Source organism: Nylanderia fulva, unplaced genomic scaffold (genome assembly GCF_048542155.1).
Source record: "Nylanderia fulva isolate GAGA-0341 unplaced genomic scaffold, ASM4854215v1 Scaffold7, whole genome shotgun sequence".
NCBI classification, from domain to species: Eukaryota; Metazoa; Arthropoda; class Insecta; order Hymenoptera; family Formicidae; genus Nylanderia; species Nylanderia fulva.
This window is the reverse complement of record NW_028190807.1, coordinates 1,921,267-1,948,329: the sequence shown is the minus strand read 5'-3', so window position 1 is coordinate 1,948,329 and position 27,063 is coordinate 1,921,267. Positions and strand designations below refer to the sequence as shown.

Genomic DNA, 27,063 nt, shown 5'->3' with positions numbered 1-27,063 from the left:
CGGTGCGTTTAATCAATCACTCGAAATTAACAATTTTATCCCCGACTCATACATATCCGTTTTCAATAAGAATTAATATCACGTACTCGAGAATCGATTTCTCCGCGAATGCGATTCGATAAGGTCGGTCCTTTACGCGATTCGTCAGAGCGTTCTATCAATCTTCGCTGCGTTTTTCAGCTCGCGCTCGCGAGTTTTCTCGAGTCCACGTCACTGCGCTTCTTGCATGCAGAAGGGGAATAGATTGACTGAAATTGACACCTACACTCCCCGTCCGTCAATGCTAATTGACAAAGACCGAATTGGATAATCGGTGGAAACGCCATCGCGATCGCGGCGACGATTTTACGCCGAGCGTTGGCATGTCCTTGTTCTCTCGATCATCCTCGCATCGCTGTCACTTTCGCCCTCGTTCGATTTTCCCCTTTGCCTTTCATTCTTCAATGCGTAGATTTTTTTATACGTATATATTTTCTCACCGTCTGCGCGTTATTCGATATCACCGCGACGAACTTTTTAATTCTCATCTGGTAATGCTTGAAAAATTAATATTTTTTATATTTCCCGATACAACATTTCTACTTTCTTGTAGGAGAGTAACAACGTACAAAAATTTATAAAATTATCTAATATCTACGTAATGTTTGCAAAAATTAAGAATAAAATTATTAAATTCGAAAAATTAGAAAAAATCGCGTTTATATTTATTGCATAGCAGTTTTGATCAGTTATATCAAACGATAACTCGATCGAAATAATCCTTCATGAACACACTATCTCGATCGGATGACGTATAGGGTAATTAACGGTTATTCTGCGTCTAATTGCCCGAGCGATTATGACTTTTCCTTGTGCACATCGTTGCAACGCCGCAGTGCTACGACAAATACGTGAATAAAGTTTTATATAGCATCATTTTTAATAAATTGTAAAAAATAAGAAGTTTATTATTTAATTTTATAAAAATTTATTAACTTAAAACATTAATATAAATATAATGTTTTGACGAATCTAAAAAATCATTTAAAAGCTTAATTAATAAATATGATGCTATTATACTATAACAGATATTATTTATGTATTAATAAATATAATATTTTGATGAATCTAAAAAATCATTTAAAAGTTTAATTAATAAATACGATATGCTATTATACTATAACAGATATTATTTATGTATTATAGATTATTATTTATACTCACAAAAAAGAATTACATACATATTTATTTTATATATATCTCGAAGAAAAATAAAAAATTTAATTTTTTTGCTTGAAGAAAAATGATGGATCAAGTTATTATGAATTATATAATTTTATACATTGGAGTATTCTAGATATTTTTTGAATACGTTATTCTTTTGTAAAAAAATCACTAATAATCTTATTTTTATTACAGGTGCGCGACGCGATGATGACTCATTGGAGGATTTTGATAGTTTTGAGTTCAGCTTTCCGGACGCGAACTTCTTTGCTGGTATGTATATATGCATTTACAATATAATTATCCCCAAGTATGTAGATATATTTCGATTTTCGATAATAGAATCTATCATTTTAACTGCACTGCATTACGCTTTCTGCAGTTAAAGTCAACTAAAGTATATATTTGGGAAATTGAGTAGAAAGGGAGAGAATAATATACTAAAAAGAAAATATACATCTTTATAAATTCTCATTAATAATACGTTCGTTTGTATCTCCATTGCACCCGTGTCACTCTAAATGTGGCTCGGAAATACTAATTCGATTCGGCCGATATATAAATACTGTGTTTAAGATAACTGTGTAATGAACATCGGAATGTTATTTTTATAATGATCCAATGTATGCGCGCGGAAAATACAGGTTATTTCAGAGACTGTCGCGTAGGAAAATCAGGCGCTAAATATAGGTGCGAAATACATCCCGTTATTTTCATTAACGCTTTCGTGTTCCTGCACTCTAATCACACAAATTCGCAAACGCAAACGGCCTGTGCGTATTGCTACTGACAGGTGTGGATCATAGAGGCGTGCGCAAATATCGCGCACGCATCGCACTAACCGGCCCGACCGGAAATGCAACGCGCATCCACGATTGCATCGCGGGCGTCAGGCTCGTATTTCGCTTACATGCGGTTTGTCTGAGCGTAACTTCCGTCAGTCTGCGCCTATATGGACATTTGGTATTGTTTATGGTCTACCAATTATCGTGTGTTCTCTCGTTCGCTCGTAGCGAGACTCGGTTAGCAACGTTCACGTACCGATCGCCTAATCAATGACTATTTAATATCGTTCGAAAATCGATCATTATTCATTCGATATTTTCATTTCGTTTCATTTCACATTGTTTCGCAGTATTTGAATATATTTTTCACGATAATAACTTTTAATATTCGAAAATAATTTTTTTTCACGTATTTACTCGAGAAACACGTACACATATAATTGTTTTATAAAAAACATTAAACTTTTTTGTTTGTGAAATTTTATATACATTATTGCATAAAAATTCATATACGTACGTAAATGTAAAATATTTTTAAAAAATAACTTTGAACGTTTGAGTTTAAGAAATAAATTGCTAAATTGCCTATAAATAAAAATTATATAGAAAAGAGGTAAAAAAAATGTTTTTTCGCACAATCTAAATATAGATATATACGCCTCTTCTTTCGTACAAACAGATTTATAATAGATAATAATAATAGAGGTTTCAAATATCCTCTTTGACGAAATATTCTATTGCATGGAATCAGCACTATTAAACGTAGTTACATGCCTCTTCTTTCCTCTAAACAGATAACAATAATCGGAGTTTCAAATATCCGCTTTGACGATGCATAGAATCAGCATTAAACATAGATATGTGCCTCTTCTTTCCTCTAAACAGATAACAATAATCGGGCTTTCAAATATTCGCTTTGACGATGCGTAGAATCAGTATTGTGGCACTCCGCGCGTATTCTACAGATTATCGCACCGCTTTACGGGAAGGTAACTTCCGCTCTTCTACGCTCTAGGATGATCAACAATCTCCCATAAACCAGCTCGACTGCGATATGCGTCATATATACGACTTGTGTGTGTGTGTGTGTGTGTGTGTATGTGTGTGTGTGCATGTGTATACGACTGCAGTAATAATGTCTCGCGGCTAATGACTTGCTTATTCGTGTGTGAGCGCGTGCGTGCTACACGTCACTCTCGTACGCAACAATTCGAGCTCCACATCTATCGCGAAACGATACCGCACCTGTAGGCCATGCCTGCACTCTGACAATGCATCGCCATTTGACCATTATCGATGATCGCATTTAAGAGAATCCGCATGCGAAACTGGATATCCGCATTTAACATAATTTGAACGCACGTTCAACAAGATTCTCGTCGAAAAATAATAAACCCGAAATGTATAGACAGCCACATCATCATCAAAATTTATATGTATTTTAATGTGAAATATGTAGGTAAAGCTCAAACAAAGGGACGTTTTTAAAAGACGGAACAATCGTTAAATAAAATATATCGAGGTATTTTATTAGGAAAATTTATAAATAATAATTTTTTAATTATAAAGCGAAAATACACATGCATGTACATATTTAATCGGTCATATAATAAATAATCATCAAGCTATATAGTTTTTATATATGAAAAATTAAATCAATGTATATTCTTTTCTTTTTTCAATTTTATATTTTTTTATATTATTTTTATTTGTATTTTTATTTTGTCAAATGTAAAATTATATTTTTTAATTTCTTAATTATATATTTTAAGATTTAGTTACAAAAATAATTTATTTAAATATAATTTTTTTAATTATTATTATATAAGTTTTTCATAATAATATAATTAAAATTTTTTTGTAATTTATAAAATTTATAAAAGTGTAAAATTTATAAAATTAAATAAAAATTTTAAATATTTTAAATTAAAATCCGAAAAGAGAAGATATAGTTTCGATATTAAGGTTTTATCTTGTTTCTTCTTATTTCGGCTTCTGGAAACGTAAATAAAAGAATAGATAAATACATATGTATGCTGATATGTAACACTTTCGCATTTCTGTTATATGTATTGAAGCAAATTTCTAAAAGATATAAATGCACGTTACAGTCGTGCAATTGCAACCGAATGCATTTGAGAAACTTGTTTATCTTCTTTTTTTTTTTTTTATCGAACTCGAACTACACGAAGTGCAAGTGAATAAACAGAGCAGTGAAAAAGCCGTCGAATGTATATTTTCCTATTTTTTTACTAACTAATATTTAACAAAATTCTCGTTAAATATTTTCATGCGTTTCGCGCGCGCGACACGCGTTTTATAAATATTTATAAAGCTCAAACAATATGCATCAAACGCCGAATATGCATCCGAATAAGTAAAAATTTTACATGAATAACAACCGAATAGTATGATAGCCTAAAAAATGCTTTTCCAAAATGTGACAACTTTGACAAATTAATAATATGTATGTCTTATAACAGCTTAAGCTGTAAGATTACATTCATCATATCATTAATCGACATACATAGTTATACTCATAATATTCCTCGGCGAAAAAGAATAATATCAGGGTAGTAGCAGTATTCTCTAATGAAAACGATTACCAGAAAATATTGTTCTCATTAGCCAGGCGCGATTATAATCAGATTGCAAAAAACTACAAATTGCGCGAAGCAAATCAGTTTAGGAGACATAACACATAAATTTATTTGTTTTATAAAATATAATTTAATATTGAAAAAAAAGTATATTTATGTATTTTTAAAACTTTGAAAATCTAGTGATTAACAATTTGACGTCAATATTAATCAGTCTAAAAAGGTATAGGCAAAAATATTTATGAAAGTTGAAATAATTCTTTTGAACGTAAAAATCATGTGCACTTAGGAAAAAAAATTTTTGTGTATTTATCCATCTCAAAAATATATTGAAATATATTAAAATATCTACATCTAGCGTCAAATCTGGTCTGATTTTCAAAAATAATATTGTATTGGATTTGTATCAGAGATAATATTATATATTGAGATAACACATGATGTTCATTTTGAGGACACGCAAGATTTGAAAAATCATACAGATCCAAATCTTTTTCTATATACTATCTGTCAAAATATTGGTCATTCTGCGATACCCCCTTTGTCAGAATATCATCAAGTGACGAAATTCGGCGCGTATGTAACATCGCTAGTAACAAATATCTTTGTGCATGCATATGTTTGCACGGCCGCAAAAACACGCGACAAAAGAAGGTAGTCGATCGATCGATCGTCATGATTAACGGTGTTATCGCGTGGAATTTGTAACAAGGTGATTCCGAGATCCCTACAGGTAGACGGCACATGTGTCGCACACTCGACGGAATAAAATCCATGGCGCGATAAACGTCATGTTTCATGGCCTTTCGAAGTAGCGCAGCCAGGTAAAGGTCGCGATATTAATGTTAAGCTCGAAGCTCGTAACGAGATGAAATAATGCAGACGTGAGATTAACTATGTATATGCTATATATAATCTGTAACCTGCGTCAATATCGTGCATCGCTATAAAAGGATGGCATTCTTTTTGAATAGAAAAGGGGATTTAAAAATTAAATTAAATATAGATATATGTAAATGTGTGCACATGTATATACTAAATTAATTATGAATGTATGTCCGATATAATTACACGACTGTTGCTGTGTTGAATTAAAAATATTCGAATCTCTGTAAAGCTAAAAATAAAGAGAGAATAGAAAAACAAATTTGGACATTCTCTCTTTTTCTTTATCTTTTTATATTTAAATATAATAATTTAAATTCGAATATTCATATATTCACATGATTCAAATATTAGAACTATTTAAACTACTAGGTATTTTTAACAAATATTGTAGTATAAGTGTATGTGTAAAATTATATCGGAGTATTATAACTATATTGATAGTTTTATAGCTTAATGTCATTGTAAATTTTTTTTAACGCCGATCTCTTTTATACCCCACCTATCCTTTCAGGAAAGAAAGCCTTTTTCCTCTCCTGAAATTTCGCTCGATATTGCGCGCGGCGTGATTAAAGCGTGGCCGAAAATTAAATTTTTCAGAGAAAATTAACAGGTCGCGTAAGAGAATTAATTGGCGCGACCTTTGCTATTTTCAAAGAGCCAGTCTCTCGTTCGGCACATGTTACGAGATAGCGCACTAAATGCCGCAATTGCGCAAGTATATATAGCAAATTAATATACTAATGAATTAATAAACTGATAGATAAATTTAACACGATAATTTTGCACGGTGAAATTAATCGAAAGAATTTATGAGAAGGAAAGAATTACCAAAGAAAAATCTAATAAGTTTTACAATTTTTAATATTTTATAATCATCGACGTTGTGAATAATTCATCAAAGTTTTTAATTTTATATTGCATTTTTAAGCTATTGTATGTATACGTACATTTATGTGACAATGGAGAAAAATATAGAAACGAAATATACAATAAAAATATATACATAAATAGGATGTATCTAAATAAGTGCGAAATATTTTAGGAGATAATTTTTTGTCGAAAATTAAGAGAAGGTTTCTTCATATAAACATGTAATTTTTTTCTCAAATTTTATTATCAGAACAAATTAAAAAAATGAAATTGGTGGATATTTTCCACTAATAAGAAGGATATTTATTAATATTCTTTAAAAACTTAATTTTTACCTCTCTAGAAAACATAAACTCTTCAGGGAGGGATAAAGAGTATATGTTTATATAAGAAACTACCCCTCTTAATTTTGGACAAAGAATCATCTAAAATTTTTCGCACTTATTTAGATACAACCTGTACATTTACAAAAGTCCAGATATATTTTTGTCATAAAAAAATAGTGTAAATTTTGGCGGGCGAATAAAATCCTTGAGCGCAAGTCACAAAGATTCGCGGCTGCGAATTAAGGAAGGAGATAAATTCGTGAACCGCGTGCATATAACTGCATACGATGTATATCTTATGTATCAAATTCCATAGGCACTCATGCGGAATGCAGTGCACGACGGATAGTTTCAGTAGTATGCCTATTTGCAAGTCGAGACACGCACAAGTCACCGCAACGTCAGAAGCTTTGATTACTACTGCTTTGCTCGATCGAGCGAAACGAGAGTGGCGGATGAAGTGACTGTGCGAGATCGGAGGCCACTCGTCCGCTGCATAGAATTAGAAATGTTATTAAACTAATTGAGAAACCCGGCGCGGGTTTCGTTTTCCTGATTATTATTGCGGCTTGGACTGAAATATCGTCGAAAACGATTTTGCGTCCCAGTGAACCTACACGTTAATGGGAGATTCCTGAGGCAATTTGGAGACGATTTTTCCTCAGTGAAAATGTCCAGGCACCAATAATAAGCTCAGATAAGAAATATTTTTATCGGCTCTCAGTATTAATAATAATAATATAAATATGAAATTTTTTAAATCGGTCAATAGAGCCCAATAAGCGCGAAAAATTAATTCTTTGGAACTGTATCTCTTGGTTTGAGATTACTAAGTTCCATATATAAATTAATCTCGAACTTACATATGGAAAAATAGGCGAGAAAAATATAGATCTGAATAGTCGCTGAAGTGGGAATCGAACCCGCGTCTTTCACTTTTCGGGTGACTGCTCTTACTAATAATAAGCCTTGGAAAAATAAATGATTAACAAAACTACATTTTTTAGTTAATTTCAGGTAAAGTTTACTTTAATAGAATTTTAATTTAAGGCTTAGTTACAAAGATACATGATTTCAAAAATTGGAGAAACATCGACTGTATATTACTTAACATGATGTAACGCAAAATCTTTTGACTTAATAATTATTTATAAAGGTCGCTACAAGATCGCGTGTGGCTTCAAGGTCGGCACATGAAAGTACAAAGTTTATCAGATCACTTTCACTTATTGAGAGGCTTTTAATGACTCGGCAGAGAGAGAAAGAGAGAGATCGGAGCGCGCTGTCAAAAGCAGCGAGAAAGAGAGGCTGATCGGTCCAATCGATTCGCCGTCGACGGTATATAATACATAATCCGAGGGCCAAAAGCAACCGCGAACATCGAATGGGCAATTTACAGTAATCGTTGATTGCGCGACTCGATGAATCGTTATTCAAATCCGCGTGACGCAGCGCCGTGGGAGGCCGACTGGAAATGGACCCGAGGGATTCGCGAGCACGAGAGCCTACGGATGCCAATTTCCCGATCATTTCACGAGCTATTTATTATTTTAGCGCTGTCGAACGATCTGAAATTTAATACAGTCACAACGGCCGTCTGATTTGCATCAGACGTGTCTCGAAATTATCGCGAATGCAAAATTTCTCTCTTCTTCTTTCCCTTTCTCTCTCTCTCTGCATATATGAAGGATAATGTACAAATAGTATGTAAGAATTAATATGAAAAAAATTATTATGCAAAGAATTATTATGTAAAAAAGTATTACGTAAAGAATTATTATGGACATTTTTTTAATATTAATATTGGCACATTTCGTATATAGAAATGTTCTTATTATCTTTATTCTTGGGTTAATCCATTAACTGAAATGTTTTAATGAGTATGTGTATTTTATATATACATATGTCAAGACATGACTGTGAAATGTAATTTACATATATGGACCATGTGCCTCACCCAATTTTTAAGACCGGTTGGCCTTCTGTCAAACTCGATTCGATGACAGGTTTTTTAGCTTTCGTAATTTTAAATTCGTCTACCGATAAGATATAACTATTGCATATTGCTATCATCATATAGAAAGCTAATAATTACTAGTTTTGTATGAATTTTATGTATATTGATCTATTTATTATTTTATACTTTTATTTTTTATTATTTTATTATTATACATATACGTATAATTTCATTGAAAGATTATATTAAAATTTGCAGATTTATCAATAGCGATATAATAATGTCACTAATTTAAATTACTGTAAGAATTAACTGCGGCAATTTTATTTTACAAAATTGACAACGCAGATTTCAATTCAACACTCGTTTTATAGTCATTAAATGAGAGCTCATTATTAAATGAACGTAACGTTATAAGCTAATCCCTCGAATCTCGTTGCGATCGAAAATATATATAATTTCGAAATTTGCATTTTTCAAAATATTTTTCTTCTAAAGATTACCTTTAACACTTTCCCGCACAAAAATAATAATAATAAAACTGTACTTTACTTGTTGCTCGCTAAAAACTTGCGAAATCGATATCGTAATTTTCTTTCGCCGATTCAGCGTGTTCGTTAAATTCCGCGCTTCGCATTCGGCTCACGTCGAATTTCGAAATAAGCGTTTATGGACGGTCGTTTTTAACAATAACGGGCCGTTTTGCCAGCTAATTAAAATTATCGTGTGCGCAAAGAGCCGGTAACGTGCCGATTTCGGCAATGTATCCGCGAATGCTGCGTCGCGTTGCCCTGTTCCCCTTCCTGTCTATCGAAGTTTTTTTTTAAATATGCAAACGAAGCCACTGTCGAATAATATGGCGAGCCGACGTGTCCTCATTGAGATTCCACATAGCAATAATCGGCCGATACAGTCGACTATTTTACTCCGGCAATCGCATTGTAAGCGCAATAAAGTATGCAAAATTTATCGGCACGGTCGACGTATTCTCTCCCCCTTTTCTCTCCGCATATATATATATATCCGATCACAGCATAAATTATTATTACATTTTACGAAATACTGGGTCGTGGCATCAAGCACCATTTTATTTATAACGCGCACCAAACGACGTCTTATCGCGGAACCGCGGGAATTGCATAACGACATGCGAGTTCGCAGTCATGTAAGAGATATAAATACTCACCTGCATATATATAAATATTTATATATTGTATAAAGAACATTTAAATTATACAGGAAGTCTGAGATATACAATTGTAAAGTAAGGAAAACAAAACGGGTTCTAGGAAGCATTATTTTCCAATGAGAATAATTACGAGGATTTTTTTATTTCTATATATATATATATATATATATATATATAAATTCGAGGAAAAAAAAATCTGTTCGCTTACATCGAGATTAAAATTAATGGTATTAATTATGTATCCCTTTGTGAGATCGCGTTTAGAGGAATAATTTTGCATTTTACAGAATTCGCGTAGCGCAAACGCACTCTGTTAAATAGTGTCGTTTATTACATTCGCTCTCGAAATGCGATTCTTCGATGTGTACACGGTTCTTTTCGCGGGAATTGTGTGAAAAGAGACGCAAACACGTATTAATACCCTCATTTGTGTTGTTTGATCCAGGATTCGACTCTTGACTCACCTACACTAGTGCGCGCGTCGAGTCGCAATAAAGCACTATTGGGTCGTTAAAATGAAACGGAACGGTAACTAGGCGGAAACAACGACGGAAAATGTATGACTCGAAATGCAAAAGTCCGAAATACAATCGTCATTAGGCCGCGATCTTGAGCACTGCATTTAATGCAATCTCTAACATGACTGTATTTTTCAATATGGTGATCGTAGATTTTCTGAGGAAATAAAGGACAAACCTGAAATGTTTTGAGCTTTATTTCAACATGTTTCCAAATTAATTTGCGACCAAAGTATAAATCCATGAGCAAAAAAATTCTGTGACTATATCAAAAGTCTACGTATTTCTTGTAATTTGAAACTGATTCGACTATATTGTTTCCTAAATAGTTTAAATAGATTTTAAAAAATAAATAGTTTTAAATAGTTTAAAGTAAAAATAGTTAAATAGTTAAATACTTAAATAGTTTTTTAAATTGTTTCTAAATAAAGAATAAAGTTGTAACATAAAGGAGAAAATTTTAAAAATAATTGACAAACTTGAATTTTGGAAAAATGAATAAATTTAAAAGAGAGCTACGTAAAATAAAGGATTGTCCTCTAAAATAAAAGAGGGATGTTGACCGCAATGAAAAAAAATGTAGACTATCAAATAATGAATAGATAAAATTATGTATATGTGTGTGTATCGATTGATTAATATTCAGCACATTGACGCGAGATCACGAATTTTGTTGAATTATTTTTTAAATAAATCATTAGATTCGGATCAATGGATTTGTCATGGAATGCTTCATTTCCTAAATCGAAATCATGGAAACGCAATTTTGTAACCCAACGACCGCACATGGTCTTAATAAACACGTCATTTCCAAATGCTTGACAAATATTTTTTAAACAGTCAGCGCTTTAAATTTAATTCCGCATTATCAAGCGCACTTTATCGAATCGTTGTTATTGACATTTCCAAATATAAAACCAAGATTAATAAAAATAAAAATTATAGAAACATTACTCTCACGTGAATCTCGCAAACAAATTATCACGTGTGTATTTATATGTATATATACTCTTGTTTTTCATTTCTGTATTTTTTTTCTTTCAGACGCTTTGAAGAGGATGAGGGAAAGTTTTATGGACTATTTCTGGCATATACCCATTTTGACGGACGTTCCAGAAGGAGCGAATACAACTTCCACTACTAAGGTAAACATATTACATACTCGATAAATGAATTAAACATTTCGCTATATATTCTCTAGAATTTATTAATAAACTCATCAATAAAATTATGAATAAAATATTATGCTTCTATAAATAAATTATTGTGCTTCTATATTTTCTTATAATTGCCGATCATTGTTCGAAATGTTGCATTTGTGCACGGAGAGAATTTTCTCTTAGAATTTACCCTGAAAATCATAGTAATCATGGGACAACATGATATTTGGAAGAATTTTATAAAAGTCTCTCTAATTAATATTTATCACAATAAAAAATATTAATATGTACATAGTAAAATTAATCGAATATTTTATATCTTATTGTGGTCGACATTAATACTTTTTATTATGATAAATATTAATCCGAGAAACTCTTATATATAAGAATTCTTCCAATATCATATTTTATGCCACAATTTAGCATGATTTTCAGGGTAAATTCTACGATAAAATTCTTTCTGTGTGGGGTTGGACATTTTTGCGTTTGAAAGCAATCGAAAGCAATAAATTTCGAGCTAGTTTTGATACATTGTCCGTGAAGGAGGAAGTAAAATAATCTGTCGACACGCGAGGAAACTCGTCTGCGCCGGACATGTCGCGAAGATAATGCGCCAACAATTTACGTACACGTGTAAACTGCAGCAACGAGATGGAGAGAGAGGGCGAGAGGAAATATCCTAACAATGGTATAATAGCAAGTGTACGGCAGTGTTAGTGATCGGATTACTGCATTTCCCGTCGCGTATTGTTACACGCGTGGAAATCTGCGCGCCACCATCTCCCTCTGATATGTATGTAAGTCGCTTATAACGCTTAATGCGACTTGCCGTACAAAGCGCGACGAACGGAAGCGGATAACTGACCGCCAAAAAGTTCGCCGAGTGTCGACGATTTTCTTTCTCGGATACCGCGTTATTCGCGTGTAAAATCCGTCGTTTGCACGTTTAGTCCATACAAGACACAGGGGAAAAAAAGAAAAAGAGAAAAAAATGCTTATTCTTTTCTAAGGTGTGCTAGTTATTATGGTGACTATCCGTCCTTTATTTTAGAAGATAATTTATTTCAAGTAGCTGTCTTTTAAGTTTATCCATTTTTCCAAAACTCAATTTTGTTCTTTATTTTTAAAATGTTTTCCTATATTTTTTATTTAGCGTTTTAATGATATGCCGTAATATTCGTGAGATTTGAAGAAATAAAATAATGAATAATTAAAGAATATGTCGACTTCTGATAGTCACAATTTTTTTTTTTTTTTTTTTTTTTTTGCTCGTTGATCTCTATTTTGGTCGCAAACTGATTTGGACATATGTTGAAACAAAGCCCTAAAATTTTCAAATTTGTCCTTTATTTTCTTTTAGAAAATATGATCAGCTATAATTGAAAAAAAGAGAGACAGAAGACCAACTTTGTATTTTTTATCATTTGTAATTGAAATTTTTTTAATATTTAATTTTTATTTATTTATAATAATCGAAATATTAAAAATTGTTAAATTTTTGTAAAAGTTAAAAAAAACATTGGTATTTAAACATTGAAGAATATGGATATAAAATACAAAACTGATGTATAATAACGCATGAAAATTTTAATATGTGAAAATGAAACGCGCTTTAGCATTTTGTCAGAAAAATGTAGAAATATAGAAATATTAAATTGAAATACTTTCTTCATTGTGCTTTCACACACATATACACGTGTAGAAAGGTACGGAAAGTTTGCCTAAATAAAGCGGTTCTAATAATTCAAACCGAAGCACACTACAGCCCCTCGTTAACAGAATAAACCACCGTACGTACTGTCATGTTCTAAACGTGGCGGTTGCAAATTCTTCAATAATAGAGCTTAATTAATTTTGATGATGCGTTTGTCGGTTGTACAGCTGCAAATTGTTCGAATAACCTATTTGCACCCCCTGTCTAAACCAGCTCTTATTCTCTGAGGGACTCTCTGTTGTATATATACATTGGACTATCTTTGGATATATAATGATATTCATTATATATTGCAAAGTTAATTATATTTCAAACAAAACATTTTTAACAAATTTTTAAACCGATTACTATTAATTTCCAAGATTACGACTAATTTATAATAATTATATATATATTTTAATTATAGATAGAATAGTTTTCTTGCGCGCTCTAATTTTATATAATTATATATAAAATTTATATAATTATATATAAAATTGGAGATCGATTTTCTTTGGAAACATATTAAATCTAATATAATTTAATTGCAGATCATTAATGGTCATGTGGTAACGATCAACGAGACGACTTACACATCGGGTGACGAAAACGGCGGCACCGCATTCCGAATTCGCATAATCGACGTGAAACCGGAAAATGACACTCTACAGATCGGTGGCGAAAATACGGAGCCGACAACGGTGAAGGTGGAAGCGACAGGAAGTGCTGAGACGGTCGAGGACTTCGCCAACGAGATACCGAATAAAACAGACGTACTGACCGCTTAAAAAAAGCGGTCGGTCGTTCATAGTCGATACGTCGATATAATCCGGTGTATCGGGGCTAAAGTTCGAAGACGAGGAAACGACCCTTCATTACGTGGCTGTAGTAGAATAACTTTTCGATATCGCACCGAGTGCATCGTATTAAAGTAACATTATTGTAATATATAGTTGTGTTTCTATTGTTTTCTATATATTTTTTTTCAATACGATTGATTGTTTACGACGTTTACCTGCGTCCTTTTGAAACAAGAGAGAATTAAAGAGATTGCTGCCGCTGAAAAAATAAGCTTGGATATAGTATTTACGAAGATGTACGGATTATATATAAATTGAAAAAAAGTTAATTGATTTTAATTAAATAAAACAATTTATGTAATTTTAATTAAGCGATTAAAAGCTTTGAATTAACATAACATTCAATTGAATTAAAGTTTTCGATTAAATTGAGTTAGCATTAACGGGCTTTAAAGCTTAATGCGCTTCTACATTCCGCAAGCAAGATTATTTATGAAATAATGTTTGAATTAAATATTTTCTTTTATAAACTAATAAAATATTTGAGAAACTGATATTTTTTTAATTAAAAATAAATAATTATTAATATTCGATTTTTTTTACTCCAATGCTGCACAGCAAAGGTGAAAATGCCGATACACAAAACTAGTCATATATGTTAATTTATTGATTGACGATCATATTTATTCACAGGGGAACAGTTTTGTAATCGGCACTCTACTTGATTGATTATATTACTTATTCAGATCGTTCATCGAGCGTAAGATTTTTATGTAAATTCAACATGTCACGTATCACATTAAAAAATACGAATGCGAAGTAGATATTAATTACTGGTTGTATAACATTAAGATATTGCCTTATATATTTATGCAACTAGTGCGGAAATATTTATCCTATAAAAATTTCAAGATTGATATTTAAATAAAAATATATATTTTCTGTGTACACCCAGATAATCCCATCTTTTTTAACAATGGTGTCTTCAGTATACGAAAAAGTAATATGAAATAATAGTTATGTAATGAAACGTTTATATACGCAGAAGTAAATGTTCGTAAACAATTTACAAAGGCAGGGAAAATTTTTTACAGAAGATCTAACGTTGTATCGCGACTTTTTATAATTAAAAAAAAAGACATACGTTCCTGTAGTTTTATATATTTACGGATTTTAATATACTTACAGATATATATTATATATTTCTTACATTGTAAACTGGTTAGAGAGATAAAGGTTGATACAATAAAATAAATGAATATATCCCAATAAAAATATATTTAATAATAAACGCACTTTATATATTCATGTAAATGTATACATGCATAAGTATCCTGCACTGCGATTTCTCCGAGTTTTAATTTTAAAATCAGGTAATAGTATAAAAATCTAAAAGAAATAAATGAGTATATCTATAAAATATATTAATAAAAAATAGCTGATATATGTATGAATAAAGTATTAAGTCTTTAATCGCTTAAAATTTTCAAAAAGGAAAATATGAAATAAATATTGAAGATCTAGACGTAATAAAAATTTTTTAAAGTTATAAATTTTATCAATTATTATTATAAATTTTATAAAATACGTCACGATATATATTTTTTTATATCCATTCTAAAAAAACAAGTAATACTCAATATTAAATAATTTTACCGCATAAAATAAATATTAAAGATCTAGACGTGATACAAATTTTAATTAACTTTTTATAATAATAATAATTAATTTAAATCGTTAGTCAATTAATAAATCAGGGTATATTTATTTTTCGACCAATACTAGCTATAATTATTTTATATTTATTACGACGTTTCGCCTATCAGGTTTTGGTCCTTTTCAAGTAAATCTATAATAATATAATATTTAAATACAATAGTAAGTTAAAATAATACAATATTTAAATACAGAATAATGATTACAATTACGGTTTGGAATAATAAACAATAAGTAAGGCGTTAATTTTTTATTTTAATATTTACACAAAATCTCACTAGTACAAGATGTCGCGCGCAAGGTAGCGAAGCTACTCGATTCAAAAAATCGCGCGCTCCTTGAGTTTCCGGTCGCGTGAAAAGCGCGACGACGTCACAACCGCGAGTGCGCAGTGCGCATGACTTTTACTTTTTTCCCGACCCAATTGCACGTATGTATACGTCACGTATGCATCACGTACATGTATAATACGTGATCGCGTCCGCGAGCTGTCATGTGTGGTCGTGATCATGCGGACGTGTCCGTCGCCGATGTCGTTGTCGCTTCCAATCTGTTGACGTAACTCTCGTCGGGCCCAGTGGCGAAAGAGAGATCCGCACGTGGAGCACGAAACCTAGAGAGGATGCTGCGATGTTAGCACGCAGACGTCACGTCGCAGGAAACGTGGTGGATCGCAACTCTGTAATTGCGAGCCCGAGCGACTCGCGATATCATTACGATGGAGACGAAACGAGCGACAAATTGTTGAACGAGGAGACCGCCGATTTAACGGAGCGATCCACGACGACGACGACGATGACGTCCCGTGACAGGACCAACGAGTTTGCCAACGCGATCCGCTCGATGCAGAGCAGAACTGTCGCGCGGACCGCTGCGAATCTGCAGAATCCGCGTCGTGCGCGCCAGATACAGAGCTACTCGAACTTTATGATGATAGCGAAGAACATTGGCAAAAATATTGCCAGCACGTACACCAAGCTGGAGAAGCTTGCCCTGTGTAAGAATCTTATATACAGGAGAGAGAGTGGTGTAATCGCTTACGGCGATTTTTTACTTTACTCACCAATTTGCAATATGTTATGTCAAAGGAAATATGTTACAAACAGAAGGATCATATATCTTTCTTGCAAAGGAGCTTATCTACTCTTATTTGTTTCAAAACCATCTCTTTTATATGAAAATTTATTAAACTTTAGGTTTAATAATTAATAAAACTTGAACTGCTTTGTTCAGAAATCTTAGATCAATCCAGATACTTATCGTTGATAGTTGACGTTAAATCTCATTTAAAATATTTGAGTGAATATAGAAAAAAATAAGTACAAATAGTAAAACTAGATTTAAGAAAAAGATTTAGATTACATAAAAATACTGAGACTATTTTATAATTATTGTTTCTTTATATTACAGTGGCCAAGAAGAAATCTATATTTAATGACAGACAGATGGAGATCGAAGAGCTTACAAATATTATTAAGACAGACCTAAAAAGCCTGAATCTTCAAATTGGAAAACTACAAGAGCTTGGAAAATCACAACGAGAAAGTTTTGGTTCATCTCAAAGCCACCATATTGCTTCGCATTCTTCCTCAATTGTGATGGCACTGCAATCTAAATTAGCAGATATGTCAAATAATTTTAAAAGTGTTTTGGAAGTTCGATCCGAGGTAGGCTAAAGTAAATTACATTCTTTCTCTTATATAGATATGTATTTATCCACATATTTATCTCAGATTATAGAATATTTTATAATATAAATTCGAAAATTGGATGAAATATAGTATAGATATACAATCAGATAATCATTTTATTTAAATTTCTTTAAATGTTTGTATTATTATACTTTTAATTAAATATTTTTAAAAAAAGAATATGAAATTGAAAATATAGAAAATTAGAAAAATTGATACGTTTGTATGAATGATAATAAATACATAAAATTATACGGATACATAGAATATGAGGGAGGAACAACAAAGAAGGCGACAATTTAGTCAAGGATCTGTATCTACAATGCTCCCTCCAAGTGTTGTTTCGGGAAGACAAGGTTCTTTATTACTACAAGAAGAGGTTTCTAGTAATTCAGTTGCAATAGATCTAGAACCAATGATGAATCATCAGTTAATGCAACAAGCTATGCAAGACGATACTGTAAGTTATCTAATATATTGTATAAAAAAATTTAATATGAAATATCGCAATTACATATATATGTTTTCTACAGGATGCGTATGTCCAATCGAGGGCTGAGACTATGCAAAATATAGAATCTACTATTGTTGAATTAGGTGGTATTTTTCAACAATTGGCACATATGGTTAAGGAACAAGAAGAAATGGTTGAAAGGTAAGAAAAAATTATAATTCTTGTCTGTTTCCAAATAAATTAAGAGTTGTGTAAAAATACTTTACCATTATCAAAATTTTATAAATCTCTAATTGTAAAACAATTTACAGGATAGATAGCAATATAGAAGACACCGAGCTAAACGTGGAAGCTGCACACACTGAAATATTAAAATACTTTCAGTCTGTAACAAGCAATAGATGGTTAATGATAAAAATATTCGCAGTTCTCATATTTTTCTTTATATTTTTTGTAGTGTTCTTGGCATAACACTTGGCACTATCAATTATATGTATTTATATCATTACATTTTATCATCCATATCTACTATTTGTGATAAAAGAAACAGTTGCAAAATGATTTTTACAAAGCTAGGTTCTTCATATATACATATAACATAGGTTAAATGAAAAAAGATATTCTATGCATTCCTCAGCCCTTTCCCTAAATTGTGAATATTGTACATTTAAACACTTACCATTGTAAGTATTTAAATATTACGTTACTTGTACAATGCATCTTATTGAACATAAAATGTAAAAAGAGAATATTTCTATAGATAATAAATATATAATTTTGATCTTATATATAGAAAGAAACGATTTTTAAATAAGTTGGATGAGTAACGTTTTACAAACAATATATATATTAAAAATAAAAAATTTGTTTATTTTATACTTGTACTATTTATATCGCTATGTATGTGTAAAGTAAATATATCTTTTTAATTTTGATATATAAACTAAAATTAAAAGGATTATAATTTGTGTAAATATATATATTTATAATTTATATATATATAGGTATATATATAAATTTATAATATATATTTTTTTTCTTTTTTAGCTAAAGATATTAAATCTGCAATAATTCTGAAAATACACAGCCATAATAAATTACAATTTATTTCAATCTTTAAAACCATATATATATATATAACAATTGTATCTTTTATTCTACATGGATTATATACGAATTTTATTACAATATTTTATTTACTAATAAGTCAGAACACCTAGAATATGCACGTCATTAGAAATGTAGATGTAATTTAATTATAAATATTTTTCAATATTTCCACTTTTGTTGCTTTTATAATACAATCAAAATTGCATAAGCATTTTCAACAATTTTTACAAATGTGATTCACTATATATAAATCAAAATAAAGTCATAATATTGATTTCTCAAATAATTGATGACAAAATATTTTTTTTATCAAAACAATATAGAAGAATCATATAATAATCACAAACATAACAATACTGACAGATATTATTTAGTGAATAATGCTATTGATACGTTTGTCTTGTTAATATTAACAGAAAATTATGCTATTGTTACATATTTATTTGAAATTGTTATACAATAAGACTGTCACTGATACAGTGATTCGATTTGGCCTTTGTACAAGTGTATTCAGAATAACAAGGTACAAAAATTAAATTTTTCCATGATGTGCTTTATCTAGTGATTCTCCCGATGAATGTAAGGAACCTGAAATTTAAAAAAAAAATTTCAATAAACTAAAAAATATATTTGTTTAATATAAGTTTCAATTACATTAATATATATAAGTAAAAAAATATATCTATACTATAATTTAAAAAATGCAGAGTAAAAATAAATTTAAAAAATTATAAAAACCCAAAGATTCTGTGAAAACTTTAAGTATATTACAAAAAATATTAGAGAATTGAAGACACACATACATTGTGTGTATCGTTATAAATTAAAATTGATTAAGCTCTTTGACCTGACAGGGCTATTTGACATTATTTCCTTCCATAGTACTCCAAAACTTTTTCACTTTAGAGAAATGCTTGCGTCCTTGCATGCATAAAAATCAAAATAAAAAGAACAGATGATAGTAACAAACAAACTACTTCCTGAACTTGCAGGAAGAAAGAAATGAATCTGATTAATACTATGATAAAACCCAATGAGAACGCTTTGTCGCTTTGCGTATCACATACTATTTCCACAAACCTTTGTGATTGCGCGCACGTTGCTCTCGTTGATGGGGATGAAAACCAGAATTGCGTGGGGGCAGCAGTGAATCCTCCCCCCAAGGATGCGTCGTTCCATGAGGCGGAGGAAAGCCGGGTGGAGGAAGAGGTGGGATGCGATCGCCACCGAATGGAAGAGGCGGTGGCGATCTGTGATGATTAAACGCTGGAAGTAAATGCGGCGGAGACATCGGTGGCGGCGGGGAACCGGCGTTCTCGTACCTGCCACCGGAAGTGAGCTGTGGAGGCAACGGCGGCGGCGGCATCGGCGGAGGTGACGATAATCTACCGCCGAGAGGCGGAGGACGCTGACTGATATCGTACGGAGGTAGACCGGAAGTGGTGGGCGGCAAGGGTGGCAGATACGGCGGGAAGCAGTGCAGATAGGAAGGCGGCGGCGGTGGAGGAACGCCCGAGGAACCGCTAAACATTACTGGAGAACTGGACGATTCTGCTCCTAGGAATAATGACGGCGAAGTCACCGTTTCCCCGTTCGCTTCCAAGCCTGTTTGAAAAGCAGTTTACGAAAATAAAAAATCTACCAACTTGTAGCAGTTCTGATGCGTAATATCTTGCGCGATCCATTGTCTGTAGATGTGAGCCTAAACACATTTCTCTGACGCGCTAATTATATATCTATGACATTATTACATTGATTTGAATTACTACTTGCTAAGAAACTAGGTAATTTTATTCTACGAATTGCAACATTATTCTACACAATTATAGTTTCTACGAAATCCTTATAAGTTATTTGCTTATACACAAAAAGTAATACGTCTATAAAACAAAATAAAAAAAATGTTACTATGATAATGATCAAAGATCAATTTTATATGTATAAAATCCAAGCTAAAAAGTTAATTGTTAAACTCTTTTTTTGCTAAATATGTTATATAATAAATATTTTAAAATATAAAAATACTTACGATGTAGCTTTACTTCAGGATCATCGTTTAGATTTAAATTTTTCTCTACTAGTGTAAGACGATTACGTAATTGACCAGCCTCTGCTTTCGATTCTTCCAAACGGCGCTCATTTTGACGGGCAGCAACCTTATAAAATATATAAAGTCTTGCATAAATTTTTCAGTAGCATATACATATGTATACATTATTTTTTATATTATGTATATATTTATTATATATAATAATAATAAATAATATTATATATAATTATATACATAAATAAATAATGTACATATATAATAAGATACATTACCCATTGTTCATGTGCTTTCGTTTCCAGAGCAGATATCTGAGTTTTATATTCTCTCTCCTGATCCACAATCTCTCGTTTTAAGATTTCTATCTGTTGCCTGAAATAAAATTTCTCGTGATAAATTAATTGTAGTTTATATATTTACTAAACAAAAATTCTTATAATCACAGACATATCTAAGAATATTCTAACTTACTCTAAATATTGTAAAGAAATTTTCATAAATTAAATTTTTTTTTCATATTATTAAATTAATTATTAAATTTATCAAATTATATGCTTACTTATAATTTTGTATTTCATTTTGCATTGTATGTATCCTTTCGACCGTCGATACAACTTCCCCTTGTTTCTGTAGCCACATAGCTTCTTCCCTAAAATAATTACAGTATTAATAATTGTCCAAGTGTCAAACCATTTTTATTAAGACTAATCAATTGCTTACTTTTGGCGTTCAATTTCTTTTTCTTTGAAAAACCTTGATAATACTTCAAGCCGTGTTTCTGCTTCTTTCTTCTCTTTTTCAGCTATTTTACATTGATCACTTAATGCAGTTATCTCTTCCTTAACAAGTTTCATATGTTCTGCAATATTTAAAAATATTATTTTATTAGTTTAATTTAATTACAGAAATATCATTTTTGGTCGACTATTTCAAGATTTCTTATATTTAAAAAAAACACCTTCTAATAACTGATGAGCACCTTCAACATCACTTAATCGTATCTTTAATTCGTCTCTCTCCTCACGCAGTTGTAGTGCATCAATTTTAATGTGAAATACATCGTACAATTTTTCCAAGTCCAAATTATTTGATTTGATCTGATCAATGATTTCCATTAATTCCTTAACTTCTATTTCTTTCCCCTTCACCTCTTTATATAATGATGATTTTTCGATAAACAACTAAAAAGAAATAACAAGTTATATATATATATTTAATAATATATTTTATTTAAAAAATATGAAATTGCAAACTTACTTCATCTAATTGTTCTTCTAAATTATGTACTTTATCTGTTAATGTTTCTTCTATATTATTCTTAGCATTTCTCAAAGTGGTCAGCTCGTCTTGAATTCGCGAAAATTCTACTTCATATTCCTCACATTTCTTCTGAGCAGAGGCATAATCTGCTGATAAAGTCTCAATCTGTAATAAAATATAAATCTTAATTAAATATTTTATACATATTTAATTATGTAAGAATCATTTGTTAAAAAATTGATAAAATAATAAGTGAGTAGATATGAGATATAAAATAAATGTAAAATAAAATCAAAAAAGTAAATGTATACTAAAATATAATAATCTTTAAAACGTCCATTCACGCGTTAAAATATATATTAACAAACCTCCAACTTATCAAATTCATGCTGCATGAGAAAATAGCAAAACAAAAAAATTAATGCCGTTCTACATTGAAAATCAAATTAAATAAAAATTAACTTAATATCAGACAGATATTAATATACGAAAAGATTGCTCTGACCTCTTGAGCTTTAATATTTAACGCGTTCGTTAAGGATTCGTTTGCGGTTTGTTGAGCGTCTAATCGTGCTTGTAAATCCTCCACGGATTGAGCTAGCGGATTAATTTCATTATTGGACGATAAAACTTCTCTTAGCATACGCTCGAGTTCTAATCCAGCCTCCGTTGCATTTTCTAAATCTTTCTCCAACACAGTCACCTGTTCCTCCAATCTTGTTTTTTCATTCTGCAACAGAGAAACACATTGTATATAGAATATGCGAGATTTTCAATTCAAATTGACATATAATAAAAAACGAAAAATACTTGAGCATATACCTGTGACACTGCTAAATCAGCTTTTAGCGATGTAGCCATGTCTTCAGAATGAAATGAGTCATATTGTGTGGAAAGTAACTAAAATATTTATATTTTAATGGAGTGTAACACATAAATTTGCATTTGAATAATGACAAAAGAAAATATAATAGAATATAAATATACGAAAAATCAATCTGCACATGCATACTGCTCACCTTTTGTTGGATAGATTCTATGTAGAAAGTTAAATCGGACTGCTCTTTCTCAAGTGCATTAATTCTTGCTATGAGTTCTCTATCTCTTTTTATATTCTAAAAAAATGTAACACAATAAAGTTGTATATTTTCATATTAAATGTTTTGTATAAATTGATAAAAAAATGGTAACAGAGAATAAGTTATTCATAATTAATAAGTTTTTAAATACTATTTTTTTATACTTGGAATAATTTTTTTTAATTTATAAATTTCAGTTATACTAGTGTTTCGAGCACTACAAATAAAGCAGTATATATTATTACCTCAATATAATAATATCCAAGAGTAAATACAAGTACTGTAATGGCTGTTACACATAGAAACATTAATGTTTTCCAATAATTATGATCCAATTTTATCATGGCCATTAAATTATCTTCTTCAGTTTCCAACTCTTCTTTCTATTGTAGAAAATCATGTTATAATGACAAAAATATATATAATTATTATAAAAATATTTTTTTTAAGACTTACTTGCTCCAGAAACTCAGTTGTTGTCTCGGTGCAATCATCATCAAGTGAGCATACTTTATCTGAACAATTTAAAAAATGTGTGATTATACTTTTGAAAGCACTAGATATTACTAGATATTAGTAAAATAATTGTAATACCTTCTATTTCATCTGATATAGATTTCGATTCTGATTTCTCTAAATTATTATTCTCTTTAATATCTTCATCTTCGTACAAAACCTTATTTTCACTGTTTATGTAATCATCATATTCAGGTAAGGTTTCTTCTTCTTTTACAGGCCTGACAAACTCATCTTTTTCATGCTCCAAATCTTCTTCAACATTCGATAAATCTTGATTCTGCAGAACTTGGTTGAAATTCGTTATTTGATTTGGAATGTTTTTTTGACTAGAATCTAGAGATTGCTCTGAATCAAGAATGCCAGGTGTTACACCATTAGAAAATTCATTAGTTTCTATAGGAACATTGTCCGAGCTAGCATCATTAATTAAATTATCATTTTTATTTACATTGCTATCTACAATAAAATCTTCAGTAACTGAAATATCAGCACTATGATTTAATGCCTCGTCTATATTTTCTGCAACAGTATGGCTTTCAGAAAATGGTTCTTTTATATCTTCCTTAGCAGTTGTTTCCATAATAGGTGATAAGTTAATAGTTTCTGAAAATGTATAATCAGTTGTAACTTGGACAATTGTTTCTTTGTGACTAACATCTTCCTTTGTATTTTCTAGATGTATTTTACTTTCTGATGGTTTTTGTTCAATGTCATTACTGCTTTGAATAGAAGTGCTTTCTGTGATTGCAGTTTCTTTCAAATCAGATGAGATTGTTGAGTTTTCTTCAACAGAATCAACTATATCTTGATTAGACCTATCTTGTTCTTCCTTATTTATTTCCTTTTGAAAATTTTTGTCAAGGCTATTAATGTCATTTTTAACAGAAGTTGTAGAACTATCATCCACTACAATTGAAGTTGGCAATTCTTTGGCAGGCTTAGAAGCATCTTCATGTACAAAATTATTGGATGAAGGCACGTCACTAAAAGATGTAGAGTTTTCCAAAGGAATAGTAGATGCTGCTTCTTCTTCTTCTTTCTTCATCTTGCCATTCAAAACTTTTGCACTCTCAGTATTCTCGTATATAATTTCTTGCTGTATTTCTATCTTTTCTTTATTTATAAGACTTGAATCTACGCTTGCATCCAATTCTGTCTGAATAGTTGAAACATGGTTCTCAGTTACAGTATCTCTAATTTCAACTTCTTCTGAAACCTGTTTCAATTGTAAATCTTCCTCAACTTTGGAAACAGGTATGTCATTATCATTTTGAATAGTACTCTCTGTTGTTGCACTATCTTGTGAACTAGATAAAATTTGAAATGTTTTTGTAAAAGAGGCAAATATACCTTCACTTTCCTTTATTTCCTCATCACTATCTTCTATATTTTCTTCAGCACTACTATCCACCTCAATTTTATTTGATTTTTCATGTTCCAAATTTTTAAATGATTTATCTTCAGATTTACTTCCTCCATTAAGTATTAGAGTGTCATCTTTGCTCTCTGTATCTAAAGTTGAATTGATTATTGCTTCTGAACTCTCTAACAGTATCTCAGTAGTTGTCTCTTGATGAATATCTAGAAGTTCAATATCTTTAAGTTTACTACTAGCATCATTTTCGTCTGCCTGTAATTTCTTATTGAAGAATGTATTCGTATCAGATGATTCCTTATAATCAGAATTTATTTTAGAATCAGTTGAAGCTTGTTCATCTAGCAATGCAGTAGCATGCGCAACTTCAGCCACAAAATTAGGTTGTATAGATGGTTCATTATCCAAATAAACTGTAGTACCATCTATCACTTCATAATGAGAGAATATGCTATCTACATTAATCGCTTGTGAGTCCTGTACAATGTTTTCATCTGTGGATTTTACTGATCTTGGCGCTGCTTCATCATTATTTGGGAGCAACTTATTTTTCAACAAAGGATGTGATTTATGGATTTTTTCTGTTGTTGATTCAAATTTCTCAGGCTGAACTTCATCATTAAACTTATAAACAGGCACTTCATGTTGCAATTTAGGTTGCAGGATTTTATATTCTTTTAGGAATTGCTTGGGTGCAAATCCACGTTTGCCATTTATCTAAAATAAAAATTAGTATATAAGAAAAATATATCCTTATGAAGAATAAATCAAAGGTTTAAACAATAGCGATGGTATATCATTGTAGTACAGATATTTTAAAAGAGTTTTGAAATATGAAAATACTACTTTTCGATAATATTTTTTTCATAATTAGCCTAATAATGTTAAATATAAAATAAGTGTATATACCTCGACACCCCATAAATCTGTCCTTTTTCCAGCACTTTTACTAAAAACCTTGACATCTACATTAACACCAAATGACATTATTTCATGATCATTTGATGTGTAAACAAGTATTGTTTTGGCTAACGAAATGGGTTCTAAATAACAGAAAAAAAATAAATCGCATTAGTTACAATATATGTACGACGGAATAGGGAGATTGAAAAATGTGTTATGGGTTTTAAGGCTAAAGTATGGCTTCAATTACCCGAACAAGCTGGGTCGTAACATAATTGTTTGTCGGACAGGGCGGCCAAGCATTGCGTTATTATACAGATAATTGTGACGACCAGAGGAAATAAAAGATTCGTAAACGGTCTGATTTCCGTCATATTTTATTCTCTATTGAAAAGTTCCACATCACTACCGCTAGCACGCACAATGACACTACACCACCTCGCACAACGTGACCATAAACTATATACACAAGACAGGTATATCTTCTTTATACGCGAACTCGCATCAAGAATTGATGCATCTAGATATTCCGTACATCGTGATTGTTAAATATTGGAAAAAAAATGCGAATATATTGCAAAGCAGTTTATAAAAATGATTTTCTCTATTTTCTAACAATAAAATAAATTTGATTTTTCCGCAATATTTAATGAAAATATCATTGTCTTTTATTTATTTTCTCTTTTCTCACTCTAACATAGTCACGTGTGACAAAATTAAATAGTGAATTGAAAAAAGAATTAGAAAAAAATATTAATTTAAAATATATATAAGAAAAAATTTAGAATTAGGGATCATAGAATAATCGATTTTATATTTATATATATAGTCAGAACATTGTCAAAAATTTTCACAAATCTTTTAATAAGCTGAAACTATAAAAAAGCCAATCTTTCAAATTTAAATTTAAAAATTTACAA

At 30.9% G+C, this 27,063-nt stretch overlaps 3 protein-coding genes across 4 annotated transcripts in view; 2 read left to right on the top strand and 1 right to left on the bottom strand.

Annotated features, from left to right (window-relative positions):
- LOC114934683 (icarapin-like) overlaps nucleotides 1-15,280 on the top strand; it is a 32,092-nt gene extending 16,812 nt beyond the window's left edge. The window contains exons 2-4 of the mRNA XM_029307389.2: nucleotides 1,399-1,476; nucleotides 11,381-11,481; nucleotides 13,741-15,280. Coding sequence (XP_029163222.1) covers nucleotides 1,399-1,476; nucleotides 11,381-11,481; nucleotides 13,741-13,977 — 416 coding nt within the window. The 3' untranslated portion in view covers nucleotides 13,978-15,280. The remainder of the gene's footprint in view (nucleotides 1-1,398; nucleotides 1,477-11,380; nucleotides 11,482-13,740) is intronic.
- Nucleotides 15,281-16,115: 835 nt separating this feature from the next.
- Nucleotides 16,116-19,497, top strand: Syx5 (syntaxin 5). Its single transcript, XM_029307279.2, has 5 exons — nucleotides 16,116-16,702; nucleotides 17,116-17,372; nucleotides 17,662-17,856; nucleotides 17,930-18,051; nucleotides 18,162-19,497. Exons 1-5 carry the CDS (start codon nucleotides 16,336-16,338, stop codon nucleotides 18,319-18,321), a joined length of 1,101 nt encoding a protein of 366 aa, XP_029163112.2. The 5' UTR covers nucleotides 16,116-16,335; the 3' UTR covers nucleotides 18,322-19,497.
- On the bottom strand, nucleotides 19,381-26,607 carry Tango1 (transport and golgi organization 1). 2 transcript variants are annotated; one of them, XM_029307293.2, is made up of 16 exons: nucleotides 26,394-26,607; nucleotides 26,150-26,283; nucleotides 23,941-25,957; nucleotides 23,803-23,861; nucleotides 23,592-23,729; nucleotides 23,287-23,382; nucleotides 23,090-23,167; nucleotides 22,773-22,997; nucleotides 22,265-22,432; nucleotides 21,966-22,188; nucleotides 21,728-21,866; nucleotides 21,567-21,656; nucleotides 21,283-21,379; nucleotides 20,990-21,116; nucleotides 20,041-20,565; nucleotides 19,381-19,548 (listed from the first exon to the last, which is right to left on the bottom strand). In XM_029307293.2, exons 1-16 carry the CDS (start codon nucleotides 26,515-26,517, stop codon nucleotides 19,493-19,495), a joined length of 4,296 nt encoding a protein of 1,431 aa, XP_029163126.2. In that variant the 5' UTR covers nucleotides 26,518-26,607; the 3' UTR covers nucleotides 19,381-19,492. The 2 variants fall into 2 exon arrangements, with proteins under 2 accessions (XP_029163126.2, XP_029163127.2); XM_029307294.2 differs by lacking the exon at nucleotides 20,041-20,565 and adding an exon at nucleotides 19,808-19,881 and having other exon boundaries at nucleotides 19,487-19,548.
- Nucleotides 26,608-27,063: the final 456 nt, after the last annotated feature.

Bases quoted from the DNA above. Each gene is read 5' to 3' on its own strand.
- Syx5 (XM_029307279.2), top strand. From the start codon at position 16,336: ATGTTAGCACGCAGACGTCACGTCGCAGGAAACGTGGTGGATCGCAAC. The intron at 17,857-17,929 runs GTAAGTTATCTA...TGTTTTCTACAG, and splicing joins AAGCTATGCAAGACGATACT to GATGCGTATGTCCAATCGAG. The intron at 18,052-18,161 runs GTAAGAAAAAAT...AACAATTTACAG, and splicing joins CAAGAAGAAATGGTTGAAAG to GATAGATAGCAATATAGAAG.
- Tango1 (XM_029307293.2), bottom strand. From the start codon at position 26,517: ATGACGGAAATCAGACCGTTTACGAATCTTTTATTTCCTCTGGTCGTC. The intron at 20,566-20,989 runs GTAAGTATTTTT...CTTTTCAAACAG, and splicing joins TCCTGAAGTAAAGCTACATC to GCTTGGAAGCGAACGGGGAA. The intron at 19,549-20,040 runs GTTTGTGGAAAT...TTTAAATTTCAG, and splicing joins ACGTGCGCGCAATCACAAAG to GTTCCTTACATTCATCGGGA.